The 22,868-nt window shown below is 39.4% G+C and overlaps 2 protein-coding genes across 4 annotated transcripts; both read right to left on the bottom strand.

Moving 5' to 3' along the window:
* Positions 1–77: 77 nt before the first annotated feature.
* Positions 78–9,451, bottom strand: LOC114566484 (T-cell immunoglobulin and mucin domain-containing protein 4). Of its 2 annotated transcripts, none has more exons than XM_028594990.1 (7): positions 9,360–9,451; positions 8,336–8,677; positions 6,718–6,789; positions 6,499–6,557; positions 4,487–4,584; positions 2,389–2,416; positions 78–810 (listed from the first exon to the last, which is right to left on the bottom strand). In XM_028594990.1, exons 1-7 carry the CDS (start codon positions 9,394–9,396, stop codon positions 691–693), a joined length of 756 nt encoding a protein of 251 aa, XP_028450791.1. In that variant the 5' UTR covers positions 9,397–9,451; the 3' UTR covers positions 78–690. The 2 variants fall into 2 exon arrangements, with proteins under 2 accessions (XP_028450791.1, XP_028450790.1); XM_028594989.1 differs by having other exon boundaries at positions 4,487–4,574.
* A 5,168-nt stretch (positions 9,452–14,619) lies between these two features.
* Positions 14,620–21,467, bottom strand: zgc:56585 (15-hydroxyprostaglandin dehydrogenase [NAD(+)]). 2 transcript variants are annotated; one of them, XM_028595775.1, is made up of 8 exons: positions 21,364–21,467; positions 20,799–20,937; positions 19,427–19,550; positions 17,768–17,874; positions 16,628–16,724; positions 15,969–16,045; positions 15,476–15,633; positions 14,620–15,257 (listed from the first exon to the last, which is right to left on the bottom strand). In XM_028595775.1, the coding sequence occupies exons 2-8, from the start codon at positions 20,889–20,891 to the stop codon at positions 15,137–15,139; spliced, it is 777 nt and encodes a 258-aa protein (XP_028451576.1). In that variant the 5' UTR covers positions 20,892–20,937; positions 21,364–21,467; the 3' UTR covers positions 14,620–15,136. The 2 variants fall into 2 exon arrangements, with proteins under 2 accessions (XP_028451576.1, XP_028451577.1); XM_028595776.1 differs by having other exon boundaries at positions 21,368–21,459.
* Between the last annotated feature and the right edge of the window lie 1,401 nt (positions 21,468–22,868).

Genomic DNA, 22,868 nt, shown 5'->3' with positions numbered 1-22,868 from the left:
TGAAATGACTCATCACATGAAGACATAAGTTCCACAGGAGAACAGACATCTGCATAATGACCATCAGACTTAGATTATTCAAAAATCTGATTTTTATTAAATTAAATACACAAAGGACTTTTACATTATTTCTGTAAAGGATGGAGGAGTTGTAAAGTTGTAACAAAATGAAAGAGAGCAGTAACATGGAAGGAAAAGAGTTAATTTGAAGGATTCTCTATGAACACAAAACAACAAGATTCTCTGGGATCAATCAATTCTACCTTACAGAGTTATGTAATCTGTTTTTTTTTTCTCCCTCAATTTGTTAAAAGTCACAAAATACTGCAGTTCCCATGAGTCTCAGAGGCCATCCATCCAGCTTCTGTAACATCGGAGTTCTCCAGTAATATTCTCTGGGACTTGTAGTTGGTTTTTTGCTAAAGTTGGACACAGTCTGTTTTTTCTTGGAGATTTTTGTGAATGAAGCAGAACATTTTCAGTTCAGTGTCTGACTGTTTGTTCTCATGATTCAACCAGGACAGTTCCCCCTGGTCTGGGGGACAGCAGGAGCTTTGAATGCCTCCTAAATTGAGGTGATATGCAGGCTACATGTGTTTTGTCCAGAACTTGTCGACGTTCTGTCTCCCGGGTCAGCAGGTCATTGGGCGGAGCTTCAGGGCTCAGGGGCAGTACTCGTACTCACCTCCATCACCCCCTCCATCTATCTGGTAGATGTTTTCCACCGCCGAACCTTGACTGTGGAGGTGCAGAGTAGACGAAGTCGAGTTGAACAGGACCGAACTGTTGAACTGCTGCTGCTGCTGAGGCCTGAAAGACAGAATTAATACATTTTTATTCATCTTTTTTTATTCATTAGTTTCTTTAGAAACACAATTTCCCTACAATTTCATAATGATTTTCTAGAATGGTTCCTGGAAAGCTACTCTATAATGTGGCACTTATTGTAGCCTGGGATCATTAGGATAATATGTACACATAGTACAAACTTATAAGCCCTTGTGGCTTTCCTTTCTTCATAGAGCTTTTCATTTAAACTACGGTTAATATAAATAAATGTACATTTCTACATATTTTGCTGACCTGATGGTGTTTCCTTACACAGTGACTAGTACTAAATGACATTGTCCTTTCCAGGAACCTTCTATGAAGTTGCTTATACATATAAATTCTTGAATTTGATCCTTTTATCTCTGTTATAAAGTTTTTATTTGACATGTTTCCGGCTTTGTTGTGTGTTTCTTAAATGATGTTACAACTTCATTGTGGTTTAGGTTAACCCAGTTATTTTATTATTATTTTTTCTGGGCCATTTTAGGCCTTTAATTCCACAGGACAGATAAAGACATGAAAGGGGAGAGAGAAGGGGAATGACATGCAGCAAAGGGCCGCAGGTCAGAGTTGAACCCGTGGCCGTGTACATATATATAGAGGAGTAAACCTCTATATATGTGCGCCTGCTCTAGCAACTGAGCTAACCCAGCCACAAGGCTGACCCAGTTATTTAAGATTCATTTCATCCTTTGGTCGCGTTTACGCTGTGACAATGGCAAAAATCTGTCAAAAAGGAAACCACAGAGGTTTCTTCTCTGCTTTAATGTCGGTTTCAAAGTCCCGGATTCTAGTAAAAGAAAACCTGCTGCAGACTAAAGAACGTCTAGACTTAACATATCAGACTTTTCAGGAACATTCAGGTTTTAATCATGTATTAAAACACTTGAGGGGTTTAGGCTGAGGTCAGATTTAGGTCCCATTCTTGAGTGAAATAAGAACATGGATATGGTTTGTACAGGATGTAAAAAACATAAGTCCAGGACAGGCCAGGCAATTCTGTAGCTTGTTTACAACACAATGAGGTTTAGGAATCACATTTTATTATCACATTTCTGTCTGACACAAGAAAACATTAAGTCTAAATTCAGGACGCTCTGCACGATGACAGTAAGAGTACAGATGTTTCTGTTCTGACTCTGCATGGTTCTCCTTCTGTTGGGCAATAATCTCACGCGATGGTGTTCTTGGGTGGTTTTCTTACATCGCTGAGTTTCGGTTTGAACACACCACAGCATCACAGAGACGTGTGAACATGATGCCAGGATGAAGATTATGATAACCAGTAATGACGCACAGATGTTTGCGGGGTAAGATATCACAAGAGATGCCCCTGTGGTCAAACTGCCAAATTATGAAGGCTCGGCTGAGTCATGATTTGTCATCAGAGAGCTGCAGTTTGTTCCGACAGTTTTTTTTTAACTGCAAACTGCTAAATTTTAATGATGGTCTCTGCTTCACAAAGCTGCCAGACGTGAATTTATTCGGAAAAGGTCAGTCACCAAAACAAGAAAAGAAGAAGTTTCCCAATCTGAATCAGTCACATACAAAACTTACATTTCGTTGAGTCGCCTCGTTCTGCTTGCTGCAGAGACAAAAAAAAACAAAAAAACATCAGAAATAACATTAATGAGGAGATCAGTTCACTTGACTTCTCAGTAAATACAAATGTACTGGAATAACTAAGATCAAATTACATTTCATCTCTGATTCCAGACACCAAGAAATCCACACTTTGAATGTTCTTTTTTAGTAAAAGATTTAAAGGATCATGATTGATGTAAATCTAGGATATTAAGAGACTGGCATTAGAATGCTAATTATAACTTAACATCTCATAATAACAACGGTCCGGATCAAAACACCACATTTTGGTCGGATAAAAAGAGGTGGTCTCGGTCCGGACCAAACTGAACCATGGTCCGGTTCGTTTATAGTGTGAAAGCATTTTTTGGATGGTTCGGACTTTTGGACCAAATACAAGAAGCTCTGGCAGGCTCTCCTTGTGTTACAAGACCGGGGAAGCTCCTTTAAGGTGCTTAGTGAGAGAGAGTGACGGTGAATGCGTTCAGAGAAGACAGCTGTCGGCTATCAGAGCAGAGAATACATCAGCAGTTTATATGTTAAGTGGTAAATGTACAGCGTAGGTTTCAGTTTGTCTCTGAATAAATGCTCCAGAAAGAAAGTTTCCGTGTCTTGCTTCTCAACATCACAACAAAACAAAAAGGGCCGCGGCAGTAGGGGGAGAGCAGCAGGCAGTTGGAAAAACTCCGACACAGAGAGAGGATATGAGAGGACGAGGAAGCCCTTCAACAAACCAATCAGTTAGAAGTATCTGGAGACGTAGCTCACGTATGTGATGACGGCAGGACGTAGGTTTGTCACCTATAGCTCTTTAGTGCGCTTGCAAAACTGCAGTGTGAAACCACAACTTACCGGGTCACATGTATACAATGTAACAAAAACATGAACCTTGGTCCGGACTTTGGTTCGGACTTTCATGAGTGAAAACGCCCTATATCTCGCAATGTTAACAAAAGTGCCCCTGTGATTCTGCTCCAAAATATAATGTCTTTTTCCCAGGCCAATGCTGCACCCTTCCACCAAGTTTCCTGAAAATCAGGCCAGTAGTTAGAAAAACAAACAGACAAAGCTGAAAACACAGCCTCTGATAATAACGGTGGGACAGTGAAGAGTCTGTAGTTAGTTCCGTCAAATTGATCAGAATCTGTAGGCAACAGGACATGATTTTGGTATCGGAAGCAATCTAGTTTCTGTTTCGAGTCTGAGTAGTATTGACCAATCACGTTTGAGCGGGCTTTGGTTGCATGCTGGTAAACAGTCCCTATAGAGAGTGAAAGAGGTGGAAGGCATTGGCCGAAATGCATCTCTGAACGCACCAGATATCGTTTGACGGCAACTTTGGTTTTTATAAGCTTTTGTATTTATTTATCATTATTCACATGCAGATATCTGATTAGCCAAAATGTTGTCTTGACCAAAAACACTTCATTAAACTGGTCTGTACATTGACCAGGGCACAGAAGAGGCTTGGCCCGGATATCTGCCGGCTACACCGGAACCCTCGAAATATCAGCTGTTGTTAAAGGACTAATCCGGCGCAAAATGAACCTAGTGGTTAATAACACGTGTACCGAATCGACTGTTCTTTGGGACATGTTTTCATTCTAATCGAATGTGACCAGTTGTATCGCAAACCGCTAACATAATGAGGGTAGCCTACCTACATGTAAAGCGAAGCATTGAGAACTTTGTAAGTGTACAGACAGTTTATTAAAAAGATCGTTTATAAAGACAATACCGTTCACGTAAACAGGCGGGCGCCTTTACCCTTGCCCCGACGACTAGCATTATAAGCTAATTAGTGGTTTGCGATAAAACTGGTCACATTCAATTAGCATGAAAACATATCCCAGAGAACGGTCGACTTGGTACACACGTGTTATTAACCCCTAGGTTCATTCTGCACCGGATTTGTCTCTTAAATCATGAACTCTTCCATCGTGACCACTGGTTGCTCTCTGGACTGAAGCAACATGTTTGGTCAGCCTAACACACGCGGTGGATGTTAAACTTCCCTCTTTGTTGTCGTGAGTGGGAGGATGACCGTGAGAACACTGATTTTTGTACTTACCGATAATGAAGAATGCTACGCCTGCTGTAACCAAGGTTACCAACCCAGCCAGAACACACAGCAGAACCACGTTCCCACCGCTGCTCTCCTGTAAAACACTTTACATCAAAAACAATCTTAAAGGGAAAATATAACAACAGTAAGACAGTGCTGTCTGGAAAACATCTTCCTGTTTTTCTTACAAAGGTTGATACAAGGTGTTTTTTCCCCCCTTCCTTTTGTTAGCTATAACCGTTGCAAGTCCAAGCTACCTGTCCCTTCACCATATTCAATATTTGGAATGAGCCATTGAGCTGTTAAGAAAGTAAAAGCTAGTTAACATAAATGTTAAATGTTGCAAAGTGTGAAAGAGTGTTTTTCCCAATTCATTTATTTTTCACAACAAACTTGAGACACTCCCAGAGAATGTCATAATGTTTATATTTTGACCACCAGTTTTAAATTATTTAAACATTGTTTCTGAGAAATCACGTTGTGTCAGTTAGTTTGGCGGGTAGCACGGGTCGTAATGCCTGCTGCTGCCATGGAGTAGAGTCAAGTCATATTAGTCCCTTTCCGACCAGAGGGATTTTTGCAGTTCCTAGAACCCTGTTTTTCTCGTGTTCCAACTGGTCCAATTTGGGGATTATTAAGTTCCTCTGACTGCAGTTCCTGTAACTCTTTCAGCTCCTAATTCAGGGCAGGGTCTTTTTGCCTTTTCCCTTATGAGGTTCCCGGCAAGGCACAACAGGAATATTCCGATGGCCTCCTCCATGCTGGTTTGTTGTTGTATGTGGCGCTACACTAAAGTCTAGTGACGATGCTATAAAGACCGTTGCCGTGCTTGCGTCACTCCCTTACCCCTCCTACCAGTTCCTATGGCCACTTGGCCAGTGCGAATGCAAATGGAAAAAATGGTTTTGGGGGAGAGTAGTTAGTAGAACTGTTTAGAAGTGGACCGTTCCTATAACTACGTTCCTGTAACTACTTGGTCGGAAAGAGGCTTTAGACCATTGACATATATATAATGGACCAAAAGACCCCATTGCTCTGGACGGAGACCAGTGAAGGCTATTAGAAGCACTTTTCCGGTGAGCACTGAGCGTTACTGCGCAGCCTCCAACTGACAGAGACAACGTAAATGTGACGTGAGCCACGTGTCTGAAAGTTGTAAGTCTTCTGGTAGCTGTGACAAGAGAAATCTCAATCATTTCCAATCTTACAGAGACGGAGAGCGTAGGTATATGTAAGGAGATAACATAAGCACAGGCTAATTATTGCTAACTAACATGCTAGTTAACATTAGTAATTAAACCTAAACAGCTAATGTAAGTCCAAACTGCCTGCGAGCTTCTCCTGTACTAAACGGTAATTCCTCTACTGTGCGACAGTAAGTCACTTGGTTATGACACAATCGTTAGCTTATTTTTACAAAAACGTCTGCTACGGAGCCATAACGTGAGGCACAAGGTAATGGAGCCTTTTATACATTGTCATGTTTCTTTATAAATAAACAACGGACAAATAGAGTCTTTAAATGCTTCAGATGTAAAGTTATTCGCAGTCAAGTGACGTAAAAAAAAAATGCCGGTCAGTGTAATGCTAACAAGAGGTGATCGCTTTGTAGCAACAAAATGGCGCCATCGGAGGTTCGCGTTCTGAAGCGAAGCTTACCCCCTTGCTTTAGACTGAATCACCTTGACGTTGCGCCAACAATAACAATCACTTCCGGGGAAGACAACTGGCAGTTCATTTGAATCTGCTTAGCTGTTTCTGCTGTGCTTACTTTGTTCACTTCTTTGATAAACCAAATCAACCAAAAAACTAGCAGTCGAGTCATTTTCTTTAGTTTGTGGCCGGACATGTAAATTAGGTCTCCAACCTAACATGAGCAATCCAGATGTTAAAAGTAACTTGATTTCAACTGCAGATTGTGTTTTCTGTTTTCACCTTTAGCCGTTAGTCTGAATTTCTTCTGAAATTAAGAACATTAACATTTTCACATGGGAAGTCTCTCTCACTCTCTCTCTCACCTCGGCCTTCATGCTGCTGGGGGAGGAAGTTAGGAGAAGCTCTGTCAAGCTCATCTGACCTGCAGGACGAGGAAATGAAAGTAGATGTTTTTAGTGCAGTCAGCAGCATGATGTCATGATGAACAGATTGATCTCCACTGACAACACATAAATAATAATAAAAGGATAATAAATCCTCCTGCTTGACCACCGTTGGCTCTCTTTGGGTTTGTGCTGTACCTGTTGTATAACTGGCTGCTGTCTGCTCTGTAGACGTCTCGTTTAATGTTGTTGATGTGGTCGTCTGTGGAGCTGAAACGGAAACCAGTGTGACATTAACATGTGCAACACCAATAAAGATCACTGTGTGACATCAGTTATCATAATATGCTAATGACAGCTGTTGGCTACAGAGGAAATTGGAGAAGTTGATTTAATGCATTTTTGGATTCCTGGAGCTCTGAGACTCTTCTCTCTGGTCCTGTCCAGCTATGACTCTTTATATTCTGATGGAAAACCCCACTTAGCTGCAACCTTCAATACTAACTACTATCTTTTCTGATACTTTCAGAGTTTTCCTAGTTTTTTTTTAACTAATGCAGTGCATGTTGAAAACGTGTCTGATCATCCAAACAAACTTCACACTTGACACTGCGCTTTGTTGGGTTCTCAGCAATACACCTGCCATGACATAACTGCGTCCCCAAGCAATGCTAAAGTATACACGCCATTTGCTAACAGCTCACTATTTGGGACCAGGTTATTTCCGGGAACAAAACCATTTATTGTGCAAGTTACATCACTGATGCATAAAATAGTTTGCTACAGTGTAACATCTCTGGTCTCTCTTTCTTCATCTGTTCTTGAATGGACTGTAGCGAGCTGAACCCAGCATGCCGTTTAAACTTACACATGTGTACATAACGCACTACTAATACATATGTTCAGTAGATCTCAAGGGCTCGCACTCCACACTGCACTTCCTTAGGTCCTCAGCAATACACCAATACACCTGCTAAGTGTGTCCTACTTTAGTCATACCAATATGAAACAGAGACAATATTAATATTATTATCAATATTAATATTAAAAGAGCTACATAAAAACTGTAGAATAAACTATCAAAATAGTTTCTTTCTTATCACAGTTAGAGCAGGGGTGTCAAACTAATTTTCACTAAGGGCCTGACATGTAAAGTTTATTTGTTTTTGTTCAGACTTTTTTGTGACTTTCTCAGACATTTGTCACCTTTTTGTAGATTTGTTGCTTTTTTCGACATTTTTGTACACTTTTTGTCGCATTTTTGTTGACATGAAGCCCTACAAAAGTCATCAAAAGAGTTTCTTAGCCATCATAGAATTTAGCAAATCCAGCAAAACAATGATTTTTTTTAACAACAACCTGTTTCTCAGCCTGAATATGAAAACTCTCTGCTGCTTCTGGGGAAATTTCTGAGTTTCAGAGTCAGCAAATCTGCCAAATTCTGCTTTGAATGACACGTGATTGCATTATAAAAAACACTTTCCTGTGTTTTCGGTTTGACGCACAACTAGGCAGACCAAAATTTATTGTGAACCCAAATTTATATATGGGCCTGATCTAAATCTGCAAGGGGCCGGATTTGGCCCGCAGGCCTTGAGTTTGACCCATGTGAGTTAGAGTGATCTTAATCTTGTTGGCATTAACGCCATAATCAGAATAAAACTGTATTTGTTCTGTGATCAGCTGATTGTAACAGATGAAACCAAACATGAATAAATTGGCACCACCTCTCCTCCCACCCAACAGTTCACGGCTGCGACATTGTTTGTATATGCCCTCCTGCACAAACGTTAGCATATTTTAAATCATTTCTCACCTCTCTCAACACTCAAAATGAAGCGATGTTTGTCATCATTGAACCATCCGGGTATGTCCACTCTGCACCCATATGGTCCAGCATCCGTCTCTGTGACGTTCAGTATCGTCAGAGAAACATCTCCATCACCCAGTCGTCCCAGTAACTTATACCTGCTGGAAACTCTGTTTTTTTCTTTATGTCCGTCTGTGGAGATGATCTGGTTGCCACAGCCTGAGAGTGGTATTTCTCCTCGACCCCAACAAACTGGCAATGCTTTGTAGTATTTTATGTCATATTTACAGGCCAGAGTGACGTTTTCACCTGTTCGACCAACAACTGTGCTGCCGTCACATTCACTGACTGTGGAGACACAAACAGGCACTGTAGATTTAAGGTCACACTTTGTGTTGAAGCTGAAAATCTAAATTTGGCTTGTTTATTGGAAATATCTCAACCTGTTCTTATCTGCTTTTATCTGTTTGATTGTTATACACTCTAAGTTACATTTCTGCTTTATGTTTTTGCTGAGCTAAGAGTCAAATTTCCAATGCGAGACAATAAAGACTGAACTGTTCTGACAGATATAAAAGTGCAACCCAGAACATGTTGGGTTTGTGCCCTTTATCAGATAGAGTAGCTGGTATCTTATGGTGTTGAGCTGCTCCAGCTTTGGTTTGTTTATTGAAAAGCTGAATCTGACACTCTTACTGACTTTGACAAATGACTTTCCCAAATACATTAAGTGAGTATAACTGATATTAATAATGAGTCTCTGTCAAAAGAAACAGTACAAAAATGGCAAGAACAAAATGGTTTGGAGGACAAAAAAAAACATTATTCTCATTAATAGATAAACAAAAAAGAGTGAAGATAATAATAAATATATGACAAATGCACATGAAGACAAAACACATCTACAGACTGAAGTTAAAGATGTATAGTCAAGTTGAAAACCTCGACAGAAGGAGTTTTAACTTTTTTGTTTACTTGTTTGATAAATTTCAAATGAAGTCAGCAATAATGTCAAGTGAATATAAGTTACCTGTGAGGAGAGCGAGGAGCAGAACGAGCTTCATCATGAACACACTGACAAACTGTCGTCACACTCACACATTTAAACATACATCTGCTGAAACACTGTGAGTCACCACAGCTGCACACTGCACACTGTAAAAAATCTTCCACTGTCACTTTAGAAAGAAGAAAAATGAGAAATGATGCAAAGGAAAAGGAAAAGAAAGACTTTTCTAAGAACTTTAAAAGAAAAGTTTAAAGACATTTTCAAACCAGGTAATATTTATGTAAATCAGGTAGGCTACTAACTAGGCCTAATATGTGAGACTTTTGTCACTTTCCCAGGAGGAATCTTAACTACCTTAGCAACTGTTAGGTTGTAAAAAGTTAAAACCATGCTTATGTTTTATGTTTTAAATAATAAATTGTATGCTGCAGTCAGGTTATGAAAATAGGAATGGAATCTAGAATGACTAGCCTACTAAGGCAAAAACAGCTGGCTATTTCTCTCTCTGTTTTTTGCAGATAGATTAGGTTAAAACCAACTATTAACATATAAAGAGAAACGTCTCTTTGAGTCTCCAACCTCCTGGTGCCAAGTCTGGGTTAGAACAAAGGAAATGCAAACTCTGTAAACTTGAGTATAATCAGCACTACCATGATAATCAACCTTAGTCTGTGACCTGTAGTAAACCTAAATTCAGAGGTGTGTCCTTATCCTGAGGGAAGGGAATAAATGTGTAATCCGGAGAATGATTCAGGACTGTTCTTCTGTAACTCCGCAAGGAGAAGCATGAGATCAGTCCGCTGTCAGCTGCAGTGTAACATTTGTTTGTCATGTCGCATGGCTGCTGTTTTGTCTTGTCGTTTTCATGCAGTTTCATTAAACCTTTTGCTTAACTTTCAATTCGACCCCAGCTTCTCCTCCTTCCTCCAGAAATCAGAACGAACACGTCTTTTACATATTTCTTAACACAACCATCTAGCAACAGTGTAGCGGTGGCCTGTGGCTTTGACTTCGCAGACAGCAAAATGACTTCTATGTAGGCCTAGTCAGCAAGCAAACGTTATATTATTAGGCCTATTCTTGTGCCCATATGTAAGAGGTTTACTCCGTGACGCAGCGGCAGCGGGTTCGACTCCAACCTGCGGCCCTTTGCTGCACGTCATTCCTCTTCTCTCTCCCATTTCATGTCTTTAGCTGTCCTATAAAAAATATAAATGCCTAAAATGCCCCCAAAAATAACCTAATGAATTATTATACTAAATCCAAATGATTAAGAGCTGAAATATTAAGTTAGCCTTAGGCTATACAAATATAGGCTAATGAGAGTCTCGTTATTGTTACAAGTTAACTCTAAATTATGATGTTATATTAAGAGGCTATGACTAACTGAGCCTAAATTATGATTTAAATGTAATATGCAATATGTAATTTGCACGTCCTTTCACACCAATCCGAGGAAACATGTTCAACCCATGGATGTAGCCTATTAGGCTACGTAAGAGAACCAGGAAACTGCAGCAAAGCGGTGCACACCGTTTTGAGACTGAACGTGCCCCAGGTGAACTGCATTTTGAAACTGGAGCGGCGCAGAATCAAATGTTACGCAATGTTGGGTATAGGATATTTATAACTAGGCTAACCCTAAGGCCAATATGCATTAATATATTATATCAAGCAAGACCTTTAAAGTCATGAATATTTTGTTGTAAGGTTTTGAATGTTTAGCCTATACAGGCTACAGCCTTTTTTCATTAGTAGCCTAGTTTTCTTTTCTTTTTAATATTTTCATTTCCTCTTAATATTTCCCAGGCAGGAATGAACTATTTTGTAATGACAGAATACGTAGCTACCACATTTTAGGAATACATGTGGGAACTGTCTGAGTGGCCAATCATTAACCCCTTCTCCAGACTGATTACTTCAGATCTGTGTGTCACGGTAAACATGTGGTGCAGATGATCTTTAGATTGCGGTCGGCGCCTGACTTCCTTTTGGCAGCGGGTCGGCTACTTCCTTTTTCTGAACATCGGACTTTCACTTCATCAAAGCTGAAAGAGTAGCCTACAGCTGAGCCCCACACTGCAAAAAATATCTGCAGCTCGGACTTCTAATATATATATATATAGCATATATATAAATTCACAACAATTATTACATGTGTAGGTCTATATAACATATACATATTTCAGACAGTAAATAAAAGTAAATTATTTTAAGTTAGTCTTTAATACAGTCTACAGCGCCCCCTACAGGGCGCAGTCTTTATTACAGTCACAATCTGAAAGTGTTGGATAGAATTGATGAGTTTGCTATTCTTCATTAGACAATAAATAATGATATGTACAATGTTAAAGTACATTATCATACCTATGTATGGTGTTTGTTTTTTTACATGCCTCTTCAACTGTACCTTTTTGTTTCAGTGTGTCTGAGGTAGCTGAGTGCCTCCTCGAGCTGGTGACAAATGAGAGGAAGAATGGAGAGGCCTTCATGGTGAAATTCAACGTAAAGAAATACACGACATTTCCTGTATTAACCTAGAAGCTCAATGTCATCATACAGAACCAAGCCCTCTGACTGAACCCTGTCATTTTTTCTTTGTACCTCTCCACACTTGTACCAGTCAGGGTGAGGCAGTCCAGGTGACCAGAACCTGTAGAACCGAAACAATGTGGCATTGATTCAACACGGTGCTGGAAGCATTCTTTAGAAAGGTTGGCCCATATTGATAGGATAGCATCTTGCAGTTGATTGAGATTTGTGGGATGCACATTCAGGGCACGAAGCTCCTGTTCCACCACATCCCAGAGATGTTCTATTGGGCCGAGATCTGGTGACTGTGGGGGCCATTTTAGTACAGTGAACTCATTGTCATGTTCAAGAAACCAATTTGAAATGATTCAAGCTTTGTGACATGGTGCATTATCCTGCTGGAAGTAGCCATCAGAGGATGGGTACATGGTGGTCATAAAGGGATGGACATGGTCAGAAACAATGCTCAGGTAGGCTGTGGCATTTAAACAATGCCCAATTGGAACTAAGGGGCCTAAAGTGTGCCAAGAAAACATTCCCCACACCATTACACCACCACCAGCAGCCTGCCCATTGGTAACAAAGCATGACAGATCCATGTTCTCATTCTGTTTACGCCAAATTCTGACTCTACCATCTGAATGTCTTAACAAAAATTGAGACTCATCGGACCAGGCAACATTTTTCCAGTCTTCAACTGTACAATTTTGGTGAGCTCGTGCAAATTGTAGCCTCATTTTCCTATTTTTAGTGGAGATGAGTGGTTCTTCTGCTGGCGTAGCCCATCCGCCTCAAGGTTGTGCGTGATGTGGCTTCACAAATGCCTTGCTGCATACCTCGGTTGTAACGTGTGGTTATTTGAGTCAAAGTTGATCTTCTATCAGCTTGAATCACTCTGCCCATTCTCCTCTGACCTTTGGCATCAACAAGGCATTTTCGCCCCCCAGGACTGCAGCATACTGGATGTTTTTCCTTTGTCAGACCATTCTTTGTAAACCCTAGAAATGGTTGTGTGTGTAAATCTCAGTAACTGAGCAGATTGTGAAATACTCAGACCGTGCCACGCTCCAAGTTGCTTAGATCACCTTTCTTTTTGAGGTACTTGTACTTATGTGTTTCTATTTTATGCTATGCCATTTTATACTTACATTTCATTTGTGTATTTTTTACTCTACTTTTTAACAACTATAGTTACTAGTTACTTTCATATGTGACCAGTTTATGATGCATTATTGGAGATTGAACTGCCCAGGAGTAGGAAGTATTTAAAATTAGCACCACCTCGACCAGCTACAACATTAAAGTACAGCTTACGTATTAATGCATCAAAAACATATTATCCAATAAGACTGTTACAAATACATAATTACATTTTGTTGCCAATACTTTTATACTTTTACGTTAACATTTTGAATGCAGGACTTTTCTTTGTAATGATTTTTACAATGTGGTACAAAATACTTTTACTGAGGTAAGCGATTTTAATATATCTTCCACCACTGACCACTTGACTTTAACTTTTGAGAGCAACAACAAAAGATACCAGCCATGCTTGCTGGTATAACAAGTGTTGAAGGTGGTTTAAGGTGTTTGTTTGTAAGCATGGACAGCTCCAGACCCCTCCCTGCAGCCAAAACCTTCCTAAAGAAATTATTTGGTGTCTCATTCACGAGTTTTGAAGCATCTGTTAATGTAAGCACTGTTCTATGCACTTAAAACCTAAAAGACAACAATGTATAGTATGTTCACTGATTTGTTATGCACTGTACTGTAGAAAGAAACATTTCAACAAACCACAGCATTGGGCAATAATGCATTTATTATCGACAAACTAGAATTACATGACATCATGAATTGAAAAGGAGCAGGAATTACACATAGCGCTAAGTGGAAAAAAAAAGAAGTTGTGGGGTCATTTGGATGAACAGAGCCTTTACAATGGACACATTTATCAGTTAAATGTGCTCTAAGCGATGTTGGATTACGCTACTTCTTGTTGACGTTTGAAGTATGTTCAAATAAAACGAGGCTAGCTCCCCTCCCTCGTCATCATCCCATCCCCTCCCCCTCCCTTCCGCGCACTAACCCCCCAACCCCCACCCCCAAATCCTTCTTGTCGGTTATTGGTTGGAAGACTGTTTGTTATGTTTCGTGGTGCAGGTTGCTGCAGTTTGTTTTTGTTGCCGTTTGTGGAGCCTGGGCTGTCTTCAGAGACCGCGTTTTTTTACAGTGTGTTCAGGGGACAGGCAGCTAGCGGAGAGTGAGGAGATGTTTGCTGTATGTGACAAAAAATGTAGCATAAAAAAAACATCGCTTAAAGCACCTTTAAATAGTGACTCCCAACGGTCAATACATAAAATTACATTCAGGATTTTAAATCAGCCCAAATTATTAACCCAAATTTAACTCAGGTATGTGTTGATCTTGTGGTCCGTTGAACATTGAAATGTTTAAAGTGCTCATATTATTCTTTTTGGCTTTTTCCCTTACCTTTATTGTGTTATATATCTTTTTTTTTTTTTACAAAGTGAAAAAGCCCAAAGTCCACTCCAAAGGGACTTACCATCTCCAACAGAAAACACTGTGATCAAACTGCTCCAAACAGCTCTATTGTAGTCCAGCCTTTACTTCAGAGACAAACGTGCGTCACTTTGTAACACACGTTATAATGCTCGCCTAGCTACTAGCTAGCTAACAGAAGTGAGATGTCTCACTCTGTAGCTAAAACAGAGAGCTCAACGCACAGGGTGAAAAGAGGCGCTGCAGAAATGTGCAGTACAACAAATATGTTTTTTTTTTTTAAATTAAACCATGTAAACCCATTCTGGTACAAACTCTAAATACGATTATGAACCTGAAGATGAGCATAATATTAGCACTTTAAGGACACACTTGTGCACATGTATTGTAGTTAGCAAAATCAATTATTATAAGTCAGCATTATTTAAACGGTTTCACTGTTATCAACATGTATGAATATTGTTTTCAATGCATTTTAAGGCAACCTTGGATCCTAGAATAAAATGGATATACTATTAGCAAATTGAATGAAAGAGAAGCTTACAGCTTTTAGACCTCCCATGTACAGTATATTTTATTGACTATTCATTAAGATATTTTAGCTGCATATTCATTATCTGCTGTACATAAAGGCACTTCAGGCATATAGTTTTTATTTTGCACATTGAAGCACCGAGAAACATTGCAGTTTTGATTACAAGACCCATTACTGTATGAGGTTGGTTGTGGTTTGTAATTGCAGAGAGCTATGAAGAGAAGGAAGGAAAAGTAACGTATTGCTTTCCTTGAGAGAATATCAGGAAGGCCTCCCCATTCTTTGTCTCATCTGTCACCAGCTCCAGGAGGGACTCCGCTACCTCTGACACACTGAAATCAAAATGTACAGTGACTTCAATGAATATGTAATACACTATCACACATGGTCACAATAATGAACTTTAACGTGTATAATATCATGGCATCGAGGGGTCTAAAAATTATGGAATTAGTTTTATACTGAGTGGAAGTGTAAGTTGCCGCACCTCAGGTTAACCATCTGCAGAACAAACTGTTTAATGGATTTAATGGAGCGTGTAAAGACTCACGTTAATATCCCAAACTTTTCTGCTAATTGTTGAGTTGCATCAGCCAGGTGGGAGAATTGTCCCAGTTTGGATGGGATCGCTGTGAAAAGGTCAGTTTGGACAAAACCTGGGCAAAGGGCGTTGAACCGCACACCGTAACCGGATGCGGTAGAGGCAGCCTATAAGACACACACACACACACACACACACACACAATTAATCTTCAAATGTCAGAGGCACTAAAGCAAAAGGCTGCCTCGCTCAACCTTTAATATACCAAACCAGATGCATAATGATTCAGCTTCTCATAAGAAGTAGCATAAGTTACCTATAGCTTTTGTCCCAAAACATGTCAGGACATAAAAGCATATAAAGTATATAAAGTATCAATCGCAATGATTCCCACACCTATGTGTGCCCAACACTTTGTCTGTAAAAAACAAAGTAATTGACGTCTTGTAGCTACACGTTTTCTCAATCTCCCTGGAATTTCTTTTGGAAAAACCAGTCTTACCGCCATGGCTCGAGTGAAGCCGATCAGTCCGTGCTTAGTGGCTGTATAGACAGGACAGCTTGGTAGAGGCCCGAGACCTGCAGGATGTGGGTTATATCAAGTCAATACTTGGCTTCATGGCTAAATAACCTGAGGAATGCACACTATTCTACATTGTCTCTCATGCAACAATGTTGAGCCCTGGGCCAAGATATTGCTCAAAGGCAAACACAGTAATTATGAGCAATACATTAGGAATGCTTTATGAACGTGCATTACGTTTAACTGTATTGAATGTATCTCCTCTATATACCAACAGGCTTACATTTTTTGCAAACCAAATAATGTGTATTTGCACCATGCACATGTATGTTATGTAAGTAAAGAAGTATATGTTTCTGTTGTGTGCAGATCTGTTTTCCATCTGACTTTTTAGTGCAAATTCTGAGGATTTATGCCCCTGGATATAAAGTACTGTGAATTTCATGTGTCTGCACAGTGTGTCAATGAAAAGAGTTGCTGGTTTTATTGTTCTACAAACAAGAGCATAAACTAATAAATGAATAGTCCCATAGTAAAGAAACTATCAACTCTCTGTACTATTTTTTCAGAAGTGCAAAGAATGCTGCTTTCTTTTGCTGGACAAACACACACATTAAGCAGTACATTGTGGGCTTTACCTGCCATGGATGCAGTGTTGACGATGACCCCTCCCCGACCTCCACTCAACTTGCTCATGTGCTCCAGCGCCAGGTAAGTCCCCCTGATAACCCCCATCTACAACACAGAATACACACCTGTCAAAGCACGGAGGTCTTGCAACCAGATGCTCCTCGATGTGCCCAGATCCAGGTTAAAAAAATAAAAGGTGACCGAACCTTTGCAGTGGCTGCTCCAAACCTCTGGAATAGTTTACCTATTCATATAAAGAACATCTTGGACCGTTGAAACATTCAAGTCCTTGCTTAGGACACACTACGGTTGGTTATTTTGTAATGTGTGTTGTGTATTGTTTGTGTATATTATCATTTAGTCATCCCTATCGTCGGTTACAGTTAGTCCAGAACACAGCAGCTCGACTTTTGACCGGGACTAAAAAGCGTGACCACATCACACCGGTTTTGGCCACGCTCCAGTGGCTTCCTGTCTGTTTCAGGATTGATTTTATATTTGTATTGCTTGTTTTTAAGATTTTAAATGGATTGTCGGCTTCTTATTTATCGGAGCTTTTACACCTCCACACACCTGTCAAAGCACGGAGGTCTTCCAACCAGATGCTCCTCGATGTGTCCAGATCCAGGTGAAAAAATAAAAGGTGACCGAGCCTTTGCAGTGGCTGCTCCAAACCTCTGGAATAGTTTACCTATTCATATAAAGAACATCTCGGACCGTTGAAACACTAAAGTCCTTGCTTAGGACACACTATTATTCTTTGGCTTTCAATTCAAGTTGAGTTTTGACACATTGTCCTTTTTTTTTCCTACTGTTGGTTATTGTGTATTGTTGTACGTTGGTCAACTATGTTTGTTTTTAAACGTGCTATCTATCTATAAATTGCAGGAACAGCTTTCTGCAATACCACAGGCCAAGCAATCGGCCCGTTCCTAAACAGGCACATTTTCACTGCACTAGTATAAATAAAATTGAACTGAACTGCTGAAAAAAGAAAACAAAACATGTAAATGTTTCTGTTGGCGGTGTTGCTTCATGTAACACAGGAATTATTGTGTTGTGGTGTCATTTCCCTGTGTGGGAGTGGTGCAACGTAGTACAAAGTAACGGGCATAATCGCAACCAGATGCAGTTTCTCTTCTTCTTACGAGGTTTATGGAGACGGTTTTCTCCCATGTGGTCTCATTCAAGATGCCAGCGTTGTTGCACAGGATGTCCATTCCTCCGAAGTGTTCTGCAGTTTTCTGAAAGGCAGCTTGAGAGCAGAAAAAGAAACAGTTATTAACTTTTTTATTTCATGACCAGGTTGAGCTCCTTCCCTTATTTGGCCTACTATGTAGAATCCTTCACTGTAGAGCTGCATCAATTAGCCGATTATCGATTAGTCGATTGCCAGAGATTTGTTTGTTGGACAGAATGAGACATTTTATTGACCAAATATTTAATAGAGAAAATGATTGCTAAGCTTATTGATAACGAAAAATAATCATTAGTTGCACGAAATTATGAATATTAACTATAATAACTTTTTTTTAATGTAGACCAATTCATTTTCATTTTATTCATTTCAAGTTATTTGGGACTAATAGTCAATATCTTTTGCTATAACTGACGCCATATTTTATCAAGTTCCAGTTTTTTGTCGTATGCTTGCTAGTTTGAAACCAAATAAATGTACAACAAAATTACTCTATAATCTCTATTTACTGTTCTCTACATACTGTACAGAAAAATTATGATATACTGTACATACTTTTGTCTTATTATAATTATTAAACTGTTTCCATGGGAAATACCATATTATACAGAGTACTCTAAACAAGATAACATGGAGCCAGTGTGATCTGAGCACAGTGTGATGCTGAGGAGAGAACAGGCGCTCCCTGACTGAAATAAGGAAGACAACATTGACTCTTTATTAGGACTATAGACTTAGTATCACATTCCACGTTGTATTACAAAACGCTGTTGAAGACAGCTATTCGATGAACATTTTCTGTACTATGCTGTAGTACTGTAAACTGCCTCCTTGTTATGTACGCAAGTAAAAATGAACATTGAGAGACACTTCAGTGTTTCTGTCTATTCTTGATAATGTAATTATTCTAACAAATAAAATGGGTTGCAATTTTGTGCGATTTTCGCAATATTGTCCCGAGTAAATGCTTATAAATTGTATTTTTTTTCTTCCCCACACAAAGTAGAACTGAGCCTTCTGAATCCGAGCGTACAAAACAACACACCCTGAACCTAACAACCTCACCTTCATTATTAGTACGTTACAGCCAGCAGGTTTTTCTTTTCCCTATAGTTGACGTGACCATATAAAGTCTTAGGAATGTATTTCCTCACACTCCTAACAATATTTAATGCAACTGCATGACTCAAACTAATCTGGGATTAAATTCCATCTGGTTTAATTGAAGACAAAATGTCCCTGAGTTTGTGAGCTGTTATCTGACAAACAAGGTCCTGGTGGGATTTATTAGTTTCATGTGTTTCTAGACATGTTTATTTAAATATATATATCAAACCGCAGCTGTTTTCCTCTCTTCAATACCTCCCCCACTTTCATACTGTGTTTAAGTGTCTGTCTGTCTGGGTTTGTTTGTCTGTGTCTGTCTCGGTTACCTTTAATCTAGTCCTCTGATTCAACATTACAGTTCAGGAACAAAGTCCTCTGTCTGTCTGTCTGTCTGTCTGTCTGTCTGTCTGTCTGTCTGTCTGTCTGCCTGCCTGTCTGTCTGTCTGCCTGTCTGTCTGCCTGTCTGTCTGTCTGCCTGCCTGCGTCTGTCTGTCTCGGTTACCTTTGATCTGCTCCTCTGATTCAACATTACAGTTCAGGAACAAAGTCCTCTCCTGTCCATACTGTTTGTCCAGAGCTTCCTTCAAACTCTTCCCTGCCGTTTCATTCACATCCAGGAGGGCTACCTGTAAAGGTGAATCACATATACACTCAGGTTTATTTGGCACACCTAGCTAAAACTAATGCAGTCTGGGAATAAATCCTACCTACATGAAGGTTAAAATTAGAGCTGCAAAGATGAACTGATTAGTTGTAAACTTTTAAATTAATCGCCAACTATTTTGATAATTGATTAATCGGTTTGCGTCATTTTTATGAAATGAAGTAAGAATTCTCTGATTCCAGCTTCCTAAATGTGAATATTTTTCTAGTTTCTTCACTCTTCTATGACAGTAAACTAAATACATTTTAGTTGTGGAAAAAACAAGAAATTTGAGGACGTTGTGTTGGGCTTTGGAAAACACTGATTGACTCTTTCAAAAAACAACATTTTCTGACTTTTTAAAAACAAAACAACTAATCGATTAAATCGATAAAATACTCAACAGATGTGTGTGTGTGTGTGTGTGTGTGTGTGTGTGTGTGTGTGTGTGTGTGTGTGTGTGTGTGTGTGTATATATATATATATAAAAATACAGCCCTAGTTAAACTGTATTTTTTGTTCAAACTGCTGTGTCTTGATTCAACTTTATGATCATTTTGGTGGCTGTGGTTTGTGGTGCTGTTGTAATTTTGAAATAAATTGCGCATGTAAATCTATTCTTATTTTATTGTATTTACTTCTAATGATCTATTTTTTACTTTTCTCTATTTATCTGTAGTTATTTCTGGCTGCTGCAACACCTGAATTTAGCCTTTGGGGATCTATTAAAGACTTATCTTCACATATACACCTTAAATACATATCTACACCCTTACTGATATGAATATGGTGGACCTCTCACCTTAAATAAATGCTATCCAAATGCTCAAAAAGAAGACCTGAGAGCACAAAGCAGTTTCACATTCCCACTGGTTGATTACAGCTGGTACTCTATATAGACAACACAGTACACTGGCGTATTGTCTATATAAAGTACCAAGCACCCGAAATTCGCAGCATGAAGCTCATCTTAAATGGATAGATGCAGTTTTTGTTGCAATACAATCTGTAAAAACATTTCTGGCAATATTTGATTAATTGATGTTTTGAGCAAGTAAACATATAAAGACTTAATTCCAGACCAAAAGGACTCCATAAGAAGGAGTTTTCTTTCACTGAACAATGCATCACGGTTCAAAAGCTGGAAGATAATACGGACAATATGCAAAACGGTCCGTGTAGGCAACTGAAGTGACCGGTCTATCCACAATAGAACACAAACAAACGTTACCTTGGCACCATTTTTCAGGAGTATCTCTGTTATTGCTTTTCCTATCCCCAGCGCTGCTCCAGTCACTACTGCGATTTTACCATTTAATTCCATTTCAGATGTTCAGTCAGAAGATAGGAGGCTCTCAGCTGTAGGATCCCTGAAGGACATGTAATTGTGAACAGCAGAGAAGTGATTGTTTCTAAACTGGCCCCGCCAGTCTTTTTTTTTAAAGACACCGCCCATCATCAGGAGAATCCTCCCAACGCGTCGAAACATGAATCAATGTATTGGTTAAAACCATAGACTGCTATATTCTCTTTTACAGTCTAAAACGTATCTAGGCTACAGTGCGTTCAGGTTTAAAACGTTTTTTTAAAGTAGGCTAAAGTTAAAAAAAAAAGTGAATTAATTAATTAATTCACTAGGTTAAGTAGCCTAGGAACTGTTTTTAATTAGGCTAAAGCGTACTGAAAGCAGTGATGGTTTTGACTATTCTTCCTTTTTTGGAAGCATTAGGCTACGTAAAGGATTATTAGGCCTACCAAATATGTGCATTTGTCTGTCTATAATCTTAAAGACATACCGACCAATACTCGGTTATGCTGTGTAGATCTGCTAGACGTGTCGACGTAGAGGTTTAGGAGTGAAGCGTGGGGAATGGTTAAGGTTAGGGTAAGAAAAACAGGGTAAGCCAATCAGAGGCATTATAAGGCTACTCGCCAATATTTGTGTTCACAGCCCGACAACACACACCGTTCATAAACTTTGCGATTTAAATCATTTTTGCTGGACATCGCAGGCAGGTGTATGTTGTAAAATGACCGAATATGCTACTTTTTCTGCTTCGATGAGACACTCTCTTCAATTCGGCATGTGTGCATGTAGGCTAGTCATGGATTTCAATTCAAAATCTTAGGCCTACTTTAATTAAACAGAGACGTCAGAAGGATCACCCCCGTGTGTGCGGTGCTATGGAGTAGCGCTAACCAATTAGAAAAGCTTGAATGTTCAATCGATAAGAGCTTGTTGGTGGATTATATGTGGGCCGAATTGACGAGTGTCTCCTTGAATATCCGAAAAAGAACTTAATTACAATTTGGTTATCTGTATCTCTGTTTATACGTAAGACGTCATAAAACTGCCACATTCTTTAAAGAAGTTTGGAATGAATGTGCCAACAAAAACGTTTCCTGAGCACAAACACGTTCCGTTTATAGGTATGCCTACACATTTGGAATTGTGACCACTAGATGGAGGTATAGTGTTGTGTTACTTGATAGTTCATATTCCTTTAGGTATAGGTTATAGGCTAATCAGTATTAATAGGACAATCTTTACTGAGAATTTCACTTTCTCCGGATTTTGCTGTTAGTTATTTTTTTCCGAGCCACAACTAATTTGTGTGCTTGTAGGGTATATCCAGGCAGTGTGTGTGTGTGTGTGTGTGTGTGTGTGTGTGTGTGTGTGTGTGTGTGTGTGTAGCTACACTATGCATTTATCTGGTTAATACAAAGCAGTTACTATTTTCTGGGAAATTAATGTAACCAGCAGCACTATCAGCTGGTCTCAGGTTTGGCACACCCCATCCTGATAGCCGACAATATTCTGGTGTGTTTCATACTGCTTTTACTCAGATAATGTTAGGAGTTGAGTTTTGGTGAAGTGAGTTGAGGAAGCTATAAGTCAAAGCCTAAAGATGAGTTGTTTATAGTTTGTAGTTTAACACTTTATATCGTCTTAGTTTCAGAGTTCATAGTTCTATTTTATTTTACTTAGGCTAAGAAATTGCACCATATAGAAAAATGTGTGTGGGGGAAGATGCCCTCGAGGCATTTTGTCCCACACCACTTACGTCCTACTAGCCTACAGATGTGAATTTTTCACATTTTTATAATTCTCGGAAAAATCGATCACAACTAAAGAATAGTTCCTCACACAAATCTCTATATTTGTTTGTTTCAAAATCTGTGATCACAATGTCAGATGAGGCATTACGGATGCCATACAGCACTATTTCTAATTTCCTCACAAATTTGCTATGGCCAATTCCCCCAGGTGCTGCTAGCTTGCCTTAAACTACCTGAACTT

The sequence above is a fragment of the Perca flavescens genome, chromosome 13 (assembly GCF_004354835.1).
Source record: "Perca flavescens isolate YP-PL-M2 chromosome 13, PFLA_1.0, whole genome shotgun sequence".
Classification (NCBI taxonomy): Eukaryota; Metazoa; Chordata; class Actinopteri; order Perciformes; family Percidae; genus Perca; species Perca flavescens.
Note: the sequence above shows the minus strand (reverse complement) of the source record. Positions and strands in the feature narration are given on the sequence as shown.